The 21,666-nt window shown below is 41.2% G+C and overlaps 1 protein-coding gene across 1 annotated transcript; it reads left to right on the forward strand.

Annotated features, from left to right (window-relative positions):
• Window positions 1–1,310: 1,310 nt before the first annotated feature.
• TXNDC11 (thioredoxin domain containing 11) lies at window positions 1,311–21,155 on the forward strand (the record flags this gene model as incomplete). The annotated part of the gene is made up of 9 exons (XM_010184452.1): window positions 1,311–1,375; window positions 3,790–4,039; window positions 4,749–4,846; window positions 6,735–6,864; window positions 12,863–12,956; window positions 14,225–14,337; window positions 15,479–15,679; window positions 17,821–18,604; window positions 21,010–21,155. Coding segments are annotated over exons 1-9 (1,881 nt in total), but the record flags the coding sequence as incomplete, so codon positions are not given.
• Window positions 21,156–21,666: the final 511 nt, after the last annotated feature.

Consider the following 21,666-nt stretch of genomic DNA (forward strand, 5'->3'; position numbering starts at 1 on the left):
AAATCGGCCCTCATCGGAGGGCGTCGGGGTGTGGCGATGGGTACGTGGATGCACACGCCGAGAAAGCCGTTTCTTCTCGTCTTTAGAGTGTTCCTGCAGGAGTACTGAGGGGTGCAGGGCTGAAACCCATCTCCTCAGCCGGCCACATCAGCACGGGAGTGCAGAGCGGGGGCAAATGGGTCTCTTCAAGCACGTGTATTTGTGTCGACACCCTGATACCTGCACCCGAAGGGTGTTTTGAGCCCCCTCAGTCTGGTGGTGCTCCTCTTGGGAGCTGGCGCTTTCCCCATCGCAGAAGTTTCTCTGGTCCTCGTTCGTGAGCGCCTGGTACAGGCGGGGACGTGGGAGCAGGTGCTGGTTGTAGCTGGCAGTGCGGGGAGAGGTGGCTGGAGCGCGGTGGGCACACATGCCCTGCGGCTGGGAGCCTGTCTCTGGAGCCGAAACTGGGACCCGAATGTTCTGGATGGGTTTTAGGTCAAGGTGACTGTTACGCGCTTCAAGTCATACTGTGTTAATTTAAGAAGATCTGCTACCTTTGCGGTGTAATTTTGAGAGCGGGAGGAGGCTACAAGAGTCTGATTACTTCCTCGTACTGCAGAATCTGACAAATTTTTATTCCAATAAACATTTGATTCACAGGTAATGCTTCTGAAAAATACTGAGGCCTCCTTTTGTCACCTGCCCACAAAGGATGCATTGTTTGAACTAGGGTGAATTTTAAGGCTAGGAATTGCTCTGTGAGCAGCAGTGCCTCTGTTCCAGTAGCGGGTATGTCTCAGTGACCAGATAATTTAGAAGAAAGTGTAAAGCTCTTCTCATGTTAGAGAATGTATGGTGAAGGATTTCTGAACTTAATCACCTCCCAGTTTTGCTGTCCATTACTAAAAAATAATCTTTTTTTTTTTACACTTGTAATGATGCTTTTCTTCCTGCTCCCCTTTGTTGAAAACCTGCATGTTCCTTTTCCTCTACTGCTGGCTGTGTTTGCGGGCTCGCAGATGGATGCTGGGAACGTGCTTCTCGATGCTCTGTGCTCTGTACAGGAAGTTTGATTAATGGAGTTTGGCTTTTCAGATTGTAGCTCGCTAGACAAACTAATATCAGAAAAGTATTCCCCGTTCCGTTGCTGTCAGAGACATAGAAGATTCAGGTGTAAGAATTCCACACGCAATTTGGAGGACAGTTCATTGCCTGGTAACTGTAACTACAGCACAGTTTCTCACCCCATGGCAGGACAGTCTGCAAGCGAGTCTCGGCAGCACAGAACAGTTACTACCACTACACTGAAAAAAACGTTACTTTCAAGACCGATGGGTAAAAAGTGTGGAAGGGGAAAATTCCTTTACTACAAGGCAATCCCGCAGTGGGGTTTGAGGTATTGCAGGTTTATAGTGGCTCAAGGAATAGCTAAATGAAGCCTGACCTAACAGGTATCTCTATGGAAAGCCTGCGGTTCGGCACCTGGATTATTTCTGGCACTGTGCAAATGTCTTTCGAGACAACCCCACCCCAAGGACCTTGCAGTCAGAGGGGCTGGTCCTGGAGACTGCTGCCTGTGCTTCCCTGTATTACCAGGGTGTTCTGTTGAAGTGAGTTTGTTTTTGTAGGCTCTGTGCAGCAGGTAAATAACACAAATGGTGTTCCAATAAACAGGATTGATTATTGTGTTTGTATAATCATTCATTGTGTAATCCTCAGTTTAGACTTGTGCAGTTTTTAGGGGTTCAGAGCACTGTTGTCTCTGTAAACCTGGGAATTAGGTACAATTTTTCTGTTAAGCATTTGGTATTGCAGGGGCAGACACTATTGACCAAATAAGCTTGAGAAGCTGGTAGCTATTGATTTATTGTGCTTTGTTTTTTAGTAATTACTAGAGGTTTTACCGCATTTGAGGGCAGCCGTGTCGCGTCTGAATCATTCATGTCACAGGACCTCTGTTGATCTGTTTTACGCTTTCTTGCAATTTGGAGCCAATTTCTTCTCTCATTTATGAATGAGAGGCTTATGCAGTTCTGTTCCGTACGCGTTTGTCTGCCCACTCATCATAGCTCTTGAACCAATTTTCTGCTTTCAGTTTAACTCACTAGAGGAAGCAGTGGTTTTAAGCGTATTTGGGTTGTCCGTTTCTGTTAATCTGGTTACAGAGGAGAAGTTCCAGTTAGCGACTCTGAAGAAGTGTGTATTAGTGCGAGATCAACGTGTGGCTGCTGTGCTTTGCTTTCAGCAGCTGATGGGCTGTGAGTGAGCTCTGGAGCACAGCGGTGCTGTGCCCAGCTTGGCCGTGGGAATCCCGGGAAGAGGGGAGTGGTTTGAGTAACGGCAGAGGGCAGGGGTGGGAGGGAACGGGAGGTGTTGGTTGTGAGCAGTGGTAGGAACTAGGGGCTGGCGAGGAGCTGCTGGGTTACTGATGGGGAGAAGGGAAGGAGCCAAGGTAGAAGTCTGTAAAAGGAACCAGATTTTTGGCCATCTATCTGCAAACAGTAGTGGAATGAATGAAATATGAGGGACCAGTTAATATTTTTATTTTTTTTTGAAGCAGATGCTGTCTCTTACATATGAACTAAGAATTTCCGTAACTTTTAGAAAATACACTGGGAGTAATTCTTAAGTGTTGAGCTTTAAGTGTGTGCTTAGCAACCTGGAAATGAAAGAAGAGCTGTGGCTTTTGTGGGTCTGTATTGTGAAAACGAAGATACTTCTTCCAAACTAGAATGTTTGTGACTTTAGAGAGTGTGGCAGTGTTGTTAGGAGGTTGCTTCACATACGAGTTTGATGGTATTCGGGGCTCAATGATTTTACTACAGTTGCTAAAATCGTAACCCGTGTAGGATCAAATACCAGGTCAAAAGATGTTTTGGTACTAGCTTTTTATTGTGATACACGGTAAAGGAATGCAGTCTTTCCTGAAATTGCCTGGCATGTAAGGAACCATGGCAAAATTGGGCTTTATGGTGGTGCGGTCCGGTTTGTAACCTGACTGCTCTAGTGGAGATAGAGCTAGTGGAAAACTTTGGATTGAAGAGAATCTAAAAAAGATAATATGATCATTTGTTTGCATTTAAGGCAGTTTATACTGTAACAACTTCTGAACACCTTCAAAAGGCCAATTCTGGATTGTTTGGTTTAAAATGGTGTCCTCAGTATTTGATTTACGTTCTTCGTTTTACTGGTTGAGCTAATTTCTCTTAAGAAATTTAATCTGTTATAGTATCTTTAAATGGAGACTCTCTGTTCATGGATATTGTCCTTACATTGAAGAGGAAACGTGCCCTGAGCAGTCTTGCAGTCCTTGCTCTAATCAGTAAAACACACTAACACACATTGACGTATTTTTTCCTAATACAATATAAAAGAAGTGTAGAATACATTAAAGTAAATTGTAAGGCAGGGTAATAGTCTCTGTTTATACAAATATCACATCACAAAACGTCATGACAAGTGTCTCTTCTCTTATCAGGGTGCTGTTACCTAAAGTACAAGTGTTAAAAGAGGATGAGGCCAGGGAGGAAATCCACAGAAATCACTCTTCCTGGTAATTTTACGCTCTATAGCAATCAGCAATAGGAGTGTGAGTTAACGTACCCATAAACATAGTGCATGGTATCACGGCGTGACTTCCTAAAGCTCGTTAAGGGTGATCTTTAGCTTTTTACAGTATTCCATGAAACTAACTCAGGTAACGTAAGCTGTTGTCGTTTGCATCAGTTTCTGAAGTTTTGTCATTGCATGGCATTTCGTACGTTTGAAAACTGGGGCTTTGGGCATACTTTTTAAACTACTGCTGTGCAGTCTCAATAACCACTCTCCATTTCCTTCCTGCAGCCGAGCAAAAGACGTAACAATGCCAGCGAAGCTTCCAGTGAACTTCTTCTCCATGAGGTCTCCAGTCATTGATCTTTTTCGGGGACAGTTAGACTATGCAGATCACCTTCGTCAGGATTCAGAAATCGTGCTGTATTTCTTCTATGCGCCGTGGTGTGGCCAGTCCATTGCAGCGAGAGAAGAAGTAGAGCATGTGGCCAGCAGGCTGTCAGACCAGGTAACTCCACTGAAGATATGAATCTTAAATCTGGCCTTTTAGTCTCCAAGCTGATGCTAACTGCTGTCATCCCATGGGAACCAGTAGGACTTGAATGCTCCCAATTTAGGGTAACTCAGCCGTCGTCTTAATTTTGATATAACATACAGAGTGTTAGAATAAATGGAGAAATCCTGTGATTCCTGCTCAGTTTTCTTTTATTTCTGATCCTGAATGGAGAACTCTACGAGTTTCTTCTTGTAAAGCGTTCTCAGATTTATTCACCTGCCTTCAGACAGGAATTACAGGGACTTTGCTTCCAGTTCCACGTTGCCTGGAGACACCGGCAGTCATGTAAGACAGCAGCTGCTTTCTAGCAGTTGGTTACCTGCGAACCCTGCCCTAAACCTCCACTCGTTAAGCTCCACTGTGCAGAAAATGTAATTAATATGGATTATTACGTTAGTAAATTTGAGGGATTTAGATTAAGAAGTTTAAAAAATAAAACAAAAAGGGACCAGAAGGATTTCTGTTGCAAAATGGCCAAAAAATTTAAAAAATAATAATAACAAAGATCTTGTGTGATAGTATCAAGAGAAGCAGAAACGGAATACTGAGTTGAAAAGACACTGAAAACAGCAGATGGAAAGGCTTGGCCAAAAATACACGTTAGCTAAAGAAGGTCACAGTAATGTACTTGGTTAGCTGTGAATTTTTACCTGCTTTGCAGGTGCTGTTTGTGGCTATAAATTGCTGGTGGAACCAGGGGAAATGCAGGAAGCAGAAGCATTTCTTTTATTTTCCTGTGATACACTTATACCATCGGAGGTAAGATTTTATACATATGGTCTAGGGTTTTTGTTGTTGTTATGGGAAACAGAGAGATTGTATAAAATGTTGTCATTTGAAAATGTTGTATGTGTGGCTCTATTAAACAGTCGTAGAGGAGGAGATTCTGGATGAAGCTCATCCTATATGGTACTTAGGTGTCAAGAAGTGCTGTAGATGTCAGTACAATTCTGCATCATTAAGGAGATTTTCTCTTGCCTGTGCATCTCCTTGAAGTTCTCCCTCCAATGAAAAGTAAAGAATTGAGATTTATATCTTAATTCCAGTTGTCTGCTTGTTCTGTGGATGGGTTACATCAACTGGTCCCCGTTTGTGACAGCAATAAAGTACGTGCTTCAGGGCTACTGAAGTGCACATTTAAATGGCACTACGTATTGCAGACTTCTTCTAAATACAAACTTTACACTCACGTTTTAATGCTCCAAATGTTGAGATATTGCATACAATTTTATACAATCACTCTTTTATTTTTTTAGTATTTGTATATATGACTTTGTTTTGGGGTTTTTTTGTTCCTCTGTGTGGAGCAGAAGGTAAGGAAACACACTTTCTAGTGCTATGTACGATAGAGCTGGATGCTGTGTAGTTTATCACTTGCATTCTACTTCTGTACCTTTATCATGAACTGCAGCTCTCTTCCATTAAAGAAGCTGATTTTGGGGGCTTTTGTGGGGCCATTTGTGTATTGAGGAACAATCCTGATCTTTGTCAGCTGAACTTGGAACAGGCACAGATGGCACTGACATAATTCAAAACATAATAAAAAACCCCCCAACTTCCAAATCATTAGAGGGATACACTTGGGTATTATCAGTAACCTTAAACGGAGTTGCAACAAGATGAGATGTAAATTCACATTGATACTTCATAAAAACCCTAAAGGGCAACGTACCCCTCATGCCTGAGATATCAAACCTTGAGTGTTGCACACATTAAAGCAGCGCATGTTGCTGTTAAGACAGAGGTTTACAATAAACCAGTGTAGGATTTAGAATAATCTAGTGGGCTCTAGGAAACCATTTCAAAGCATCTGAATGTAGGTATCTCAGTGCAAGTTCAGTATTTTTCAGAGCATCTGTATGTATAAACTATATTGCAAAATGCATCACATTAAATTCTGCAGTGGGAATGGACTCATTCCTCAAGCTTTTTGTCTTTGATTTCATTTTGGACTGTGATGTTCTGTCCAGCCTAATGATAATAAATCAGATATGGGATTTCAGGGGGATGAAGGAGAAGCTCTGGAAATCACTACCACCAGGCCTGGCCTGCCTTCTGTTTTAGCACTACTTGATGTGGTGTGGGCTGTTTAATCAGATCACTGAGGGAGAAGCTTGACTTGCTGAATCTGTTCATCAGCAGTGCGCCTGGATTTGTCCCTGCTTTGAGTGCTACTTGTAAAAGTCTCTGGAAAATTTTTGCACCTTTTCAGATTGATGATGTTTGAACTTTCCAAATATTTTAAATAATCAAATGAAAATAATGACATTTTTTCAGATCTGTATTTTTAAGTCACATGTATTTACTTTGGACAAAGCCAAAAGGCACAGATATGATCATGTAATTAATGTCTGCATTTTACCAACTTCTTTCATGGGGCTCAGAGGTGGTCTCCATCCCTTCGTCCCCACCAACACACTGTGCCTACGCACAGACACTGCTGGAGTCACTGCAGTTCCTGCGCTGTGCTTCAGGTCTGGTGACACCTCCTCTCCCAGTTACAGAAGCCACCGTTCATTGCCACAGAGAGCAATTCCCCAGAGGCTGAGCGTGCTGTCTGTGTAACTCCTATCTCTGCCACCCCCAGGAGGGACTCTCTCTATTGTTAATTTAAGTCTTAATGTTTTATTATTTTTTTTGGTACTAGTTTTGGACCAATTGAATACAAAGGCCCTATGAGTGCTGTTTATATTGAAAAGTTTGTTCGCCGGGTGATGACACCACTACTCTACATCTCGTCTCGATCAAAATTACTAGATTTCCTCTCAAATTATGAGGTACTTGTCTCTCTTCTCTAGCTTTACCACTGTGGTTCAGAAAGAGTTTGACTTGTTTCACGATTACATTTGATCTGCTCCAAGGTACTAGTTTTATTTTCAGGATCCTGAAATCAGTGCCCTGTAAACTTGTTAAAATCAGACAAATATGAAATGACAAGTTTGTAATGTTGGTTCCCTGTATAGTGACTCGTAGGATTTAGCGATGCTCTTAATTTACAGTACTTTGGTGTGTAGAGACAGCAATCAAAGTTGTTACCTCACCAAAAAGTTACATATGAACAAGAAAGGAAGGAGGAATCTTTTGCATAAGTTGGGAAAGTGTTTGAGAAATATATAATCATTGCTTTAATTCTAAAAGGAATATTAAACCTTTCTGGTAAGATAAGTCTGTTAAGTAAAACAAATGTGAAATCAGTTGAAATAACTCCTCTTGGCCTGTCTGTATGCTGTAACCTTATTATTTTAACCCACTGGTACATTGTATTTTACTAAGTTTCAGTCTGTTGTGTTCAGAGGTGCCAAGATTGGTAACAATACTGGTGGGTTAATGACTTCCAGTTGGACAACAGAACCATTCACAGTCCCTTCAGAACTGTTCATTTCTGCAGTGCACAATGGAGGAATACCATAATCATACTAAATCCCAAGCTATTAGAGCAGAAGAGAAAATCTGATCAACAAACTGATGCTGTAGTAGTGGCCAAAATGTGCGAGGGACTCTCTGGTGGTTCGCAGCGAAGCGGAGTTCCTCTCTGAATTAGCGTGTGTCTGATGACTGGTTCTGCTGCAGGATGGAGCACGGCCCGTGCTGCTAAATGAAAGCTGTCACAGCACAGGGTGTCACACTCTGGGTCGGTGCTGTGCTGGTCACGCTTCAGCTTATCCCCCAGGAGCTACTCCTGGGTTTAGTTTTCCACTGTTCTAAGAAGGCCCTGGGAGCTGTCCCCCCGTGTCTGCTGATGATACTTTTTCTGATCACGAGCAGTTCTGCTGGCCTTTCACAGCTTCAGTTTTGCCATCCTAAAACTCAGGGGGGTTTTAGCCTTCTACAGAGAACCAAAAACAGCCGTGCTTGGTTTTTGGTCTGTGTTATGTGACTTACTTCTTGGTAGTCTGCAAAATGTAAACTGATAAGCACAGTGTTACTAAGTTCAAATTTGCTTTACAGTAGGAGGTGCACTTCTGTTGGAAAAAGACTAAGATAAAAGAGAAATTTATGCGGGGACAAGAAAATATTTTAAAATACTGCTTAGCAATCAAACAGGTATTTTTATTCCTGTGTTCAAACTTCCACTCCTTCCTGTGCTTCAAATTCTGTGGCTCCAAATGCCAGGTCTCTGTTTATGGTCAGCGTTGGTTCTTTTCCTGAAATGGAGTAAGAACAGAGTGTGATCTGTCACAGAATCACAGAACGTTAGGGATCGGAAGGGACCTCAAAAGCTCATCCAGTCCAACCCCCCTGCCGGAGCAGGAACACCCAGATGAGGTTACACAGGAAGGCGTCCAGGCGGGGTTTGAATGTCTCCAGAGAAGGAGACTCCACAACCTCTCTGGGCAGCCTGGTCCAGTGCTCTGTCACCCTCACTGAGAAGAAGTTTCTTCTCAAATTTAAGTGGAACCTCCTGTGTTCCAGTTTGTGTCCGTTACCCCTTGTCTTATCATCTTATTGTCTTGTCATGCTGCCCTGCAATGATTTAAGGCTGAGGTGATTTCCCAGACTGTGGCACTAGGTACTCAGCGTCTTGCCTTTGTAAAGGCAAGCAAGAAGGGAAGAAAGGAGTACAGAAATAACAGCCAACTCGCGCAGGAAGATCCGCTCAGGGAACAGGGCATTGGCTTGTGCAAGTCCAGGTGAGTGCAGTAAGAGAAGCAAATGCTGAGCGATCAGGAGCTGGGACTCAGAGAGGACCTAAGAAACAGAGCATTGTGTATGAAGATGGATGGAGAGGGAAACACAGCCTGGCACAACGGAAAAGTCTCCAGTTGAAAAGCACCTCTGTGCAGCTGATCCCCAGGCTGCACTTAAGCAGTGCCCGTTCTGTTCCTTGGCTGTTTGATTCTGCTTTGGGTCACCAAGCAGTTGCCTCTCGCTCACTTTTGGTCCTCATTGTTTTGTTTCTGTGTCCAAGGATAGCACTGTGTAGAATCTGGAGTATGCAATGAGTTGGTAAGTTATTAGAAGGTGAGTGGTTCATTTGCAGGGCATTGTGTCGAGCTGAAGTTCTGCTCAGCATGTGTTTTCACACTTAAAAGAGCTCCTGCATCATTTCTTTTTTCTTGTTTGAAGGGCATTTTGTTATTGCCTGTCAATTTACCGATAGCAAGGACTTGAAGCCCATAGTTGTCCTTTTTCATCTCATCTGTGAAGCTTTTGATGCTTTAATCTTGTGTTCAAATTCCAGTAGCCAGCTTTTGGCAGAAAAAGCATCTAGCCAGGAAAACCAGGAGCTCTGCCCATGCTCAACTGAATATCAAAATCCATTAAACGTGTGAGCATGCCTGAACTAACACTGTAAAGGTACCAAGATAAACATTCAGCACACTTCTTTGTGAGTTGAACCACACCAGGACATACAGACATCTAGCAGTATTTTATCTTGTATTCAAATGTTAATTGGCATGTTCTTATTTCTAAGAAACACTGCTGAACAGAATCCAGCTACATGAAAGAGGAGGTGGTGGCAGTTACACGAGGGTGTGTGCCCACTCCTTGACCCGGTCACGAATGCCACACGCGAGAGGGCGCTCAAACCCCATGGAAACAATTCTGGTTGACGCGGGGATTCTGCGTTTTCTGATAATATTTAAGTGTGGGGTTTTTTTGTGGCTCTGGAGTGGTACTAGTGCAAAACTAGAACTGGGTGAGAATTAGAATTTAATTCTTGAGAGCAGGGCAGAAAGTCCCACTTGGAAAGTATAGGAAGGTGTAAGTTACATCAGGAGAAAGATAACACAGTTCCTATTGTAACTCCAGGTACCTCTAAGTTCCTATAATCAGACTTATTTTGTTTTCTTAACTGCAGAGATGTAGCAGTTTCCTTTTAATACGAACTGGCATGTCTCATTCCTCTTCTGACTAACCCAGCCGCTAGGAACGGCCTCATCCTTCTGGGGCATGGGGAAAGAGCACGTGCAGCTCCTGTAGCTGGACAGAACGCTTTGTTCACTTGTGAGGATTAAACGTGCCCAGGGAGCTCATCATTTTCTGGCTGCGGGAGAGGTGGGGAGGAGTTGGTCTCTCTGGGAGTTAGCTGGCGTGTGGCTGCACTCTTCTTTGCTCTCTCTGTGCAGGTTCTGACCCAGAGGGGGATTTGGTTTAATAGCTCGCTCTTGCGTAGGGAACTCTGGTGCCTGTGTTACACGATGATGTGAGAATTGGCCTTTGGTTCTGGATAACGATTAACTGTTAATGATTAACGTCATTAGAAAATGAACAGACTTTTAGTTGTAGATTTAGTTAATCTGATATCAGTCAGCAGTTTCTTTGTTGGCATTTCTACAGTACAGAATTAGTGGTGTGCGATACTGGTTCTCCTGTTCCCCAGAGACAACGCGTTCCTGTCCTCTTGCAGTTTTCTTTCCTGTGTTCACAGATAAAATGAGTCAGGAATTGCCTGCCTGCACAAGTCTGAGATTCTGGGGGGAAAAAAACCCTCCCTTACCTTAATGCAATATGGCCAAGCCATAAAAAGAAATAAATACAAATTGGGATAGAAAGAACTTAATTGAGTAATAAAAGCATTTATCTAATTGTAAAAGCTCATCAGCAGCTGTGGGGATTTTTGGCTGTTCTCTGTTCCCATTACTACTTCTTAAAAAAAAAAAAGCCACTTTCTAGAAATGTCTCATGGAAACATCTTAGTTCTTTACAGTCTGGAAGTCTTAAGCTGCAGTTACTGTACAGCAGAACTGGCAGTCAGTATCAGAACATTGCCCTTTTTAATAACTCTGTAAATATTTCTAGATCTGACTTGTGGCTTCTTGTCATGTTTTACTGTCACTTTTGACTCTTCCATTCACTGCTTGGTGCCGTAGGTTTGCTTCAGACAGTAATGGTCTTCAAAAATGGGCCTAGGAAATGGGAAACCGAGGTTTCGATCATCTTTCCTGTCTCCTTTTAGTTCACTTGAATGCTTTGAAAGTTTTTTATAAGGGATTTTTTCTTTTTTGGTCATAATTTGATACTAGGAGAAAAAGTACTAACTGAAAAAACCCCTACTAACCTGTTTATTGGTTGAAGTGGAATGAGTGCCATTCTTTTGCTATACTATTTCACTTCTGGTTTATTGATTTTTAAATTTTTTTCCTTCTTGACAGCTGTTATGGGAGAAATTTCACTAATTGCTTGTATCTCATTTTTATTATTGATAATTTCTCGGGGTACCTCATGAAATCTTTATGAACAAGGGTCTTGTGTTTGGCATTCATTCCTGAAAGATAACTCCTGCCTAAAAAGAGCAAGTCATTAGTTGGAACAGGCAATGCTGTTATTGGTGAACATCCTGAGATGCTGATTGATACTGAGTTGGCTCAATTCATGTGGCTGCTGAGAATAACTGCATTCCTTTCACTAATGACAGCTCACGTTCACGTTTTAGAAAGAAACTGAAAATTCTGTATGTAAAAACTCAACAACAACAACAACAACAACAACAACAAAGCAGCTTCTGAATTACCAAATGAAAATACTTAGGTGGTAACATACTTGCCACACAAAAGGGTGATCCGTGAGTCTGGAATCTGTTGTTCCACATCCGTCCCTCGGGCGCTCTTGCTTTGTGTACGCAGTGGTGGAACTGGGACACAAATACCAACGAAATAGTGAAATTCCATCGCGCGCTCTGTCTTGAAGGTGTATTAAGCCATTGAAATGACGTGTTAAAAATAATAATAACTTTAATAGATTATATTTAGCAAAACTTAATGGAAATTTTTGGAACAAGGGAAGTCTAAAGACGATGCACCTCTGTGTTCCAAGTCAGCTCCTCCCAGATTCTCTTCCAGAATTTGGTATCTGGCAAAGTCAGTAGGCCAACTTAGGGATGAATCTTAAACTCTGAATTGTCTCTTTGGCAATCTGAAGAAATCTATGGATATGCAGGTGGGATGTGGGCCTCCTCCATTATTTTTCTGCAGCTGGTCTTTCACTGACTCCGGCAGGATATCCTGAAAGAACTTACACTGACTGATAGCTTAATGATGGGATAATCAAATGGCTTAGCAGTTCAAGTATTCACACACAAAATGTGTGACTTTGTGTGTAGTTGCTAATTGTGTGCAACACAGTGAACAATGGCAGTGTTACTGTTTAAGTTTGTACTCTGAGAAATCGTACAGAATCAGAGAATGTGTTGGGTTGGGTTGGAAGGGACCTTTAAAGCTCATCCAGTCCAACCTCCCTGCAGTAGCAGGGACAACCTTACCAGATCAGGTTGCTCAGAGCCCCATCAAGCCTGACCTTAAAATTAACATGACTGTAATCAAAGATTGGATTTTTCTTATCTACAACCTCACTAGTACCTCATTCACAAACTCAGCAGAAAGGCCTGAAATCCCTGAAAAAAACACGACTTGTTTGCAGTGGTAAAACCTTTGAATGATGCTGATATTTTATGTTCCAGTTCTCAAAGAAGTCTTCGTGACGCTTGTGGTTCTTATGTTGGTGCTGGAACTGGCTCAAAGTATTTGCAAAGCAAATATTAATTGGTTTTTGTGACCTTTAATAGCTAACATGGGAAATACGCAGTTTGAAACTTGCACGTCTACAGCCATAAAACCTCCCTCTTATACGTGGCTTTTGAATGACAACTTTAGAACTGGTTTTCATTCAGTGTTTTAATATTAACATTTTTCTTGCAGCATAAAGTGACTGTTCTTCAGTAAACATTATTGTCTTTTTAAAATCTGCTGTGTTTTACTGTAGGCAAATAATTGCTGTATCCTGTGTATTTCTACTTGAAAATAGCTTAACCAAGTGTAATTCTTGTTATTTCAGCCAGGAGTTTTAGGATATTTTGAGTTCAATGCTTCACCTCAGCCACCTGGTTATTTAACGTTCTTCACATCAGCATTACATTCATTAAAGAAAGGTAAAAGCTTTATTTTCTTAGGGCATCTGTGAATGAGTTATGTATATGGGCTTCAGTAGGTTTTCTGCAGTGCTTTGTAACTTGGGAATTAATGCCTTTTGAGTGCTTCTTGATGTTGATCTAATTATAAAACTGTTATTACAGTGCAGGGATTGCTTACGTGGAAGGTTTACTATGTATTCTGGTATCGGCTGTCATGGAATAGGCTGTGAGAGGCTGCTGAGCAAGGATCCATTGAGATACACTTTCCTCAAAAACCTGAAAGTGAAGCTGCAGCCCATCTAGAGCCGCAGTCAGACTGGCATTTACTTAGGTTGAGTCTAAGAGTGTTTGTCCTGTGCAGCATTTGAAATGTCAGGTTCAGCGGCGCTAGGATGAACTTGGCTTCATCAATACTTAGTAACTGAATTCAACAAAGTGCTTTCCTGGGGGCAGTGGCAGAGATGGTACAAGGTAGCGTGGTGACAAGGGCTTTTACCCCCTGCTGTTCTGCATTGATGATATAAAATACAAAACCTCCTGTGTTTAAATATGCAAACTTTGTATACGATTAATACCTTTGGGACTGGGGTTGGTCATAAATTCTGGATAGAACTTTCTTAGAGTTAAGATTAGTACATTTTATGGATATTTCTTCCTGTCAGCAAATGAAGGAAACAGATACAGTTATTCTGATTTTAACTGTGCCACTGATTTGCTACATGATACAGAGCCTGTTTGCCTGTATTTTATTCTCTGATTTCCCCATTTATATGTTGGGATAGTTCTTTGCAACATAAAGATGAGAAGCATTTTGTTCTCGTGTATACATATTTCTAAATAGAGAAATGCTGAAATATGTATTTAAAGAATGTATATTTACTGTAAAAGTAGATAACCTGAACAATCTGTGTTCATACCTTTTTCTCATATGTGTATCTGGTCTTGGCTTTTGAGATGCCATAACACGTAGCAAGGTGCACCTGCAACACCAGCTTCTGTATTTAATAAGCAAATCAAGAAATCGGACAGCGCAGGTTAGCATTCTCTATACTTGGAGTGCAGATGAGGAACACATTTGTTCTTGTTGCCTGCTCTTGTCGTCTTTCTCCTACCACACGTGATTGCCCACGCTGGCAGTTGCTATTCAGTAAGATTTCTGTGCCTTTGCACGGCACTGTTCTGTGGTTTGATGTGAAGGTATTTTTTCGAAGGCTTTCAGCACAGAAGTTGAATTGTATTTGAAAATTGTATAATTGCATTTGAAAACTGCAGGTTTTCTCTTTCAGATTACCTTGGAACAATACGCTTTGGAGTGATCACGGATAAACGTGTTGCAGAGGAGGTCTCCTTGGTGCATTCAGGCAGTGTGTATTTGCACAGACGCGTCAACACATCTCTTGTGAGTACTGTGTTCGTGTTGTAGCGACGTGAGGTGACACGTGGGGACTGAACCTCTGGTAGCCCATGAGTACGTGTTTCATGGGGCTTTAGGACCGTCAGTAACACAGTCAGCAGATGTTCTGAGCAGTAGCTATGACCCAAGTTGATCGTCTTTGTCAAAACAAAACCCAAAAAACCCAAGCACCTCAGAATTGACTACACAAAGGCTTTTTCCTAAAGTTTCTACCTCTTTCAGGATACCTGAATGAGGATATGGAAATAGTGAAAACTTGCCTTTTGGTTTAAAGGTATGACACTGCACTATCCAGAAAAATAATGCACATTAAAAACACAAAATGTACAGTAACTCTTAACCCAATATAGTAACTCTTAATTCTGATTTTTCGAAGACTAAGACTGAAAATACTAACTTTCAGATTTGCTGTTTGGCACAGAGGCTTTATCTATCCAAACTGCTACCATGAGAGGAATCTCTGTGAAAATAAGTATTGTAACCTGTATTGTACTCAATTGAGACTAGGGAAAACCTGATTCAGGTTAAGGTACTGGATAAATTCCTAAAACTGCTTTTTTCTGTGCAAATGATTTAAGATAAACTTGCCTTAACTTATTAAAATTACTCTAGAAGCTGGGAGCACTTTTTATTTTGCATTTCTTTTCCCACATTCAGTAATAAGAAATAAGAAATAGCAGTTTTAAACGCAGTCTTGATGTTGGATCTTCAAAGACTAATTTAAAATGAGTTAATGTGGCAAAGGACTATTGGGAAAAGGTTTTCTAATGTGCTGTGAATCAAGATACGTGATGATACCAGCCTAGAGACTGAGCTCTTACAAAGCAAATTTGTACTAGTGAGAAAAGTAAAGATTATAAAGATGTCATAAAAGAAAGAGGAGCTTCCCTCTTAGAATACTTTTTGCCGGAAAGATTGTGCGTGTCACCAGGATCTGATGAGTATTTGGAAATATTTCCCAAAGGGAAAGTGTGTATGAAATGTTGAAGCTCTTTGAGTAGTGCAGTTAAATTTAGAAAAAGAGTTTGAGGCATTACAGTAACAAAGCGTGCCACATTTGGAACTGCATTCGTTGCTAAATGGTGTGTTTAAGTGAGGACATAGGTTTATTTTTTCCCCATTCAAGGTCTATCCAAATGACATCATGAACTACACTGCAGAGGACATTTGCAAGTGGGCTCTAGAAAATCGAGAGATGTTGATACGCTGGCTGAGACCACATGGTGGAAAAAGTCTTCTTCTAAACAATGAACTGAAGAAAGGACCAGCACTTCTCATATTTATACCTTACAATCCCTTAGCAGAAATGCATCCCCTTTTAGATGAAGTAAGTGAAAGAATTCTTTTTTTACTTCAGAAATACTGGAACTTGAGAACTCCAGTCAGAGTGCTGAACGTAATTGTGACAGGTGCCTCATTTTATTTCACAGTTCCAAGTATTCAGTTTTGTTTAAAAACCGCATTTTCTTGAGCCGTATCATCACAACTTCCTCGTGCTGGTTTGCACCCCACACAACGTGCCTGTCTTGTGTCGTGGTGGTGTTTAGAACAAGCCCTCAACTCTTCTCCTTGACTGCCTTCTCTCCGTGGCGAGTGCTGTGAGAAAAACTGAGGTCTTTGTTCTTCTGTTCCAGCTGATATAGCTCAAAAGAAAGAGCAAGGATGTATTTGAGTATTGCAGGACTTTTGTTTTGTCCACCCCATTCGATTTCTCCTCCTTTCCAGAGGTGGTTCCAGAAGGAAGGATGGACCTTTTATTAAACCGGTGTTTTTTGAAATGCAGCCTAATTGAAAAACTACTCGGAACTAACCTGATTTTTTTATCCTGTGCATTCCTTAGTCACCTTCCAGTTTTCTCTTCCTATGCCATTAATTCTGTTTCTGAATTGCCTAGGACAGGAGGTTGTGCAGCTGTGCAGTAAATGAGACAGGGAAGCTAACCTGGGTGAAATAGAATTTTTTTCCCTGGGCTATTTTTCGGCTGGAACCCCTTGTCCTACTTATTGTATCACACAGCTGTGCTTTGCATAGCACTAAGGACAGACTGGAGGTAGATGCAATACAAGCAAGTCTGCAAGACAGGGTTAAGGAAACCTTTGTGGGAAGACTGGGAAGGAACTGCAATAGTCCTTGTACTAACCTGTCTTAGTTTTGGCAGACGTAATTCAGTGATGCTTATCACAGATGAAACATTCCAGTAACAGGTACCACTTAGCTCAGATGAGTGCGACATAAGATGTTCAGTTTCAGATTTCATTCTACTAAATAAGAGTATTTCTCTGTATCAGAATGTGAAATGAGATACAAGATACTGCTGTTGATCTTGTATAGCTTTGCTGTGATACGTACTCTGCAACGTAGGTAGCGATGTTTACTGAAGCTGTCCTGTGGGTTTCACCAAGCAATGAAACCAGAATAACTTCTCATGTTCCTCTACATAGGCAGTCAGAATCTTCAGGCTAGATTATAACATCAGCCATCAGATTTCTTTGAAGTATTTAACTGAGCATTTTCAGGATGGAAACATCTAACAATGAATTCTTCAAGACTGTAACAAAGTGTTGCTGTTGACCACATCTCGATACTCCTGGTCCAGTGGCACAGCACCCCTCCTCAATGTGTTGCTTCAACGTTCCTTTGATAATTACAGTGATTCCTCTCAAAGTGTTCCTGTGTAAGCGGTGTGTGTATGTTCTGTGTGTTGATTATGTTTAATGTGATGGATGAGGGTGAAGGAAAACTTCCTCTTCCCTTTTCCTTGCTTCTGCATTCTGTTATCTGCCTTCTAGAAACATCATTCTTTCTATGGTTCATACACAATGCCTTTTTTACTGCTTGTTTCTCCTTGGTTATGAACAACAAAATCACAATCTTTGCACTGAGAGGCTTTTTCTGCTTTTCCTTTCTTCTCCCAATAACTCACGTGTTACTACTAAATGCAAAGCACACCTGCAGGATTACAGCTGTATGCCCGTGGCTGGGACCATACTGGCATTGCACTGTTACGGTCGTTACAAGGCGTGTGTATCACCTATACCAGGAAAAATCTCTGTTCCCTTTTCGTATGAGAATGCTTTTTTAGTTATTTTCTTCTCATGTCGGAAAAGAAGGGAAATTCAGGAACTGATTAACGCTTCATGTGGGATTTAACCGTAAAATGTAGTGTTACACTGTGGTAATGTCACAAAGAGAACCATGAGATAGTGTTGTGGACTGAAAAGAATGTAAAGGGGCTTTTTGTTGTTCTGTACATTTAATTCTTACATGCTGAAATAGCTGAAAATTTCACTTTGTTATTAAGTCAGAGCTTCCTGTAGTTTTTTTGTAAGACTGAAGAAGAGCAGTCAACTTCATGTTTCTAGAGACTCCATCTCTGATTGCGTGTACGTTGTTAAATGTGCAACAGGTAACTGCGTTTGGGTGAATTATGTAGTGTTGCTTTTTCTTTTTCTTTTTTTCCCCCTGTAGATTACCAAAGTGGCCTTGGAATACCACAGCTGTAACAAAAGCCAGGCAGCTGAGCCGGATCCTCAGCACTTAGGAGACACTGATTCACCAGCTTTTGATTCCTCTGTACCAGATGCGCATCTGAAATTCTCAGAAACGTTTTCAATAACCAAGTACCCATGCTGTAACACGGTGGTGCTTCCACAGTGGCATTCAATATCCAGAACTCACAACGTTTGTGAGCTTTGCATTAACCAGACACTTGGTGTCAAACCAAATAAAGTCCATGTGCCACACTGTAACTTTTTAGAGATAGAAGCAGCTTTGGACTCTTTCTACCTCCAGGAACACACCTTTTTTCAAGTTATATCAAATACCATAGAATGCAGCAATTTCTTAAGTTTCTATAGTCCCTTTAGCTATTACACTGCATGTTGCAGGACGGTAAACAGGCATTTTTTAAGTTTCATGAGTTCTGAGGAGACCATCTTTCAGACCCCCAAAGGAGCATTTTCTTCCCATGGGAAGAAAGAGAACACCCAACGTTCTGTTCCTCACATTGAGGATAGGAATTGTTTTATTCCCGACCTTCCTATTAGTGGCACTAACATTACTGGTCTGAGCTGCAGGACCAACAAAACCTTGAATCTCTATCTACTGGATTCAAATCTTTTTTGGATATACGCAGAGAGGCTCGGAGCACTGAGATCTGCTCATCTTAAGGAATTTGCCGCCATCGTTGACCTGAAAGAAGAAGTGCACTATGTCCTGGATCAAAACCAGTCCCTTGTTGGACCTGCCCTGGGTATGGTATCCACTATACAAATGCTTGAAATAAGAAAATAAAGTTTGCAAGTAAGCTTATGAAGGAAAAGTCAATGCCGTTTTGAAAATGACTGTTTTTAAAGTGAGACTGTAGTCAACATTGTGAATCTTAATTTATTCTATTCTAATTTATTTGTTAGTTAACCAAGCAGCAGAATGGCATTCTAGATGACATAAGAACTAAGCTTCATACACCAAAAGCAATTTACTTTAAAAGATGACCCTCAAAGTGTGTGATCCTTGACTGCCTGATGCATTGAAAGAATTGGCAAAATCTAAACTAATTTGCTTGTGGGAAAAAAAAATTACTATGCATCTAAGTGATTTGATATTCCAGGAGACATCTGGATGTTAATGGTGGCATTTGTGTTTGCTCAGCTGCTGTGTGTACTAAAATATCCCAGAATTCTGAGAGATGCTGCCCACTTACAGGCAGAGTCCAGCCCTTCCTCTTGTCCTTTGAAACCAACTTAGAAGTTGCTTTTAATGTTATTTTGAATGGTATGTGTGTTTGCAAGGTAAAGCTCTGGAGTGGTTTTGGCCAAGTCTGTCAATACTCTTTATTTCCTGGTTGAATTGGAGGAGGAGGAAAACACACATAAAAAACCAAAACCCCCACAAGCAACCCAGTGATTGCAGTTATTTATGTGTAAGTTATTTAATAAGACATAACATGCCTAACCACATGCATTTACTTGTCATGGTGATGTGCAAAACTGAGTCCACCTTCAGAAAATGCAGGGGTTGTAATGTCAGCAGTGTAAGTAAACATGGAAGTAAATCCAGGTGAAGATGTATTAAATAGCTCACGGTGTATCAATGTAACTCTTACAGCATTCATTACATTGCCATTTTGCCATAGCTCTGTAAGTACAAAGGTCTGCACTGTGCAGAACAAATAGCCACGTTCTGAAGGATCCCACCCAGTCCTCTATCTTGTCTTTATCCCAACCCCCCAGAAAAACACTCTGGAAAATCAAACAAAAACCCCGGTGACCACACAAGGACGCTTAGGAAAAATGATGACCAGAGTGAGGAGATACAAGTTTCTTTCCCCTTTTTGCTCCCAGTACTTTCTGTCTCAGGTTTTTTTCAGGTCCCAGGATTTCCTGAGCCAAATGAGAGTTTCTCTGCTGAGTAACACTCGGTGCATTTCTATTCCAAGTCATTTGAATTTCCGGAAGCTTTTTGCTTCTACGTATTTTGTCAAGGAGTCACCGTGATTTATGTTTGGCTTTTGTGAGGTTTTTAAAAACTTCATTTGACTTCCTTAAGTCTCTTAACTTTTGTTATTTTTTTTTCAATAATAAACCAGATTTGTGTTTAGTACCTTTACCAAATTCCAGTTTTTACAGATGGTTTCTAATAATTCAGGACTGTGTCTTTTAAGTAGCCCCCTTCTTTCAGTTATTACTTCATCACGCATAGCTGTTCTAAATCTGGAGATCTGGAAAGAAAGAAACCTGGTTTGGTGTGGTGTGAGAATTCAATGAAATGGTGAATCCTAAATACAAAATTAAATGTACCACTGATTGCGTTTCAGAGAGAAGCTTGATGATCTGGGATTTTCTGTGTGTGTACAAAAGTGCCAGTTTTACTTGGCCCTAGTTTTTGGACTGGAAATACTAGCACAAGATGTTCCTATTTGATCAAGTGATTCTTTTCAGTGTGTTTGATATTCTGTCTTTTGTCTTGATTGTTGAATACTCTTGTTTCATAACGCATGGAGTCGTATTTCTCTATGTAAATAGAAAGGAAGGACACAGCCTCTGTCTTGCAGCAATTTAGAGAGCAGAGTCCAGGCTCAGAGTGGCTGAAGGGTTGAGGGCTTTGAAGCTTGTTTTCAATTCATACTCGCCAGCTCCTTGTTAAATATCTTTGGTCATATTGGCATGGGAGTAGCACAGTCTTTAAAGGTCTAGAGCAAAAGGAGAATGACAGGGAAAGTAATTAAAAATGGGAAAATGTGAATAAAAATGTGGAATTAAGTGGAGCCTTCAAGATAAGGGCCAAATAGTTGACACTGCTGTGTAGAAAGTGAAAAACAGTGAGAGGATATTATTTATGGCTTTACCAGGCGTGAGATCAGGAGGGAAGAGAATCACTACCGGAGTACTTTGAATAGGATTAGGAGCAAGATTAGAGAGTAGTGTGGCAAGTGAAAAGAAGACAGGAAAGAGCACACCAAAATCCCAGTGAAATTTCACATCGTCTTCACGTCAGTGGTGGCTTCTCAAGAGTTGATACCAAACTCAAAAATTAATGACACGAAACCAGGTCTGAATTTGTATTTTCTCCATAAGTTTGTCTGAATTCCAAAGTAAAACCTGCCAAAATCACCTGTTTGTGAAACTGAAATAACTTCACGTCTCGATTTCATTTCAGAGAACTTCATCAAAAATTTTAGTGTTCTCTACAGTCCCTTGAAGAGGCACCTTGTTGATGGCCCTGCGGTCCGCGCTCGGGAGCAGCGTGTGATCGCTGAAGTGACGACCAGCACCTTTCAGGACACCGTGTTCCTGAGTGACAAGGTACACCTCGACCCTGAGAACGTTTCTTGCAAATCACTGCCCAGACTTCGGAGGGAGGGGGGCGTCTCATACTCATTTTACATTGATGGACTTTGCTCATGTGTGACATAAACCATGTTATTTTGTAACAATTCCAATCTATTGATTTTTTTTAAAAGGTGATTTGGAATAGTGTGATTTTAAGTAAATCTGCAAAAGATCTTCTGGTGTTAAAATAATCAGATAGTCAGTGCAGCCGATTCCCTGACAGGTTGGTGTCACAGTTCAGGTCTGCTGGGTTTTTGTGGGTTGTTCTTTGTGGGTTTTTTGAGGGAGGAGATGTGGCTTTTTGCCTGTGTTTGAAATACAGGTTTTAATTTTAAAAACCCCAGTGGTGTCCATAAGTTGACTTTTCTTTCTCCTTTCTTTCACTGTAGCAGGAGAACGTGCTAAATACACAGGGTTTGAGGGAGTGTTGAATAACACACTGACTTAAATGATCTTGATGAGGGAATTGAATGTACCCTCAGCA

This window comes from Mesitornis unicolor, unplaced genomic scaffold, assembly GCF_000695765.1.
Source record: "Mesitornis unicolor isolate BGI_N332 unplaced genomic scaffold, ASM69576v1 Scaffold49665, whole genome shotgun sequence".
NCBI lineage: Eukaryota > Metazoa > Chordata > Aves > Mesitornithiformes > Mesitornithidae > Mesitornis > Mesitornis unicolor.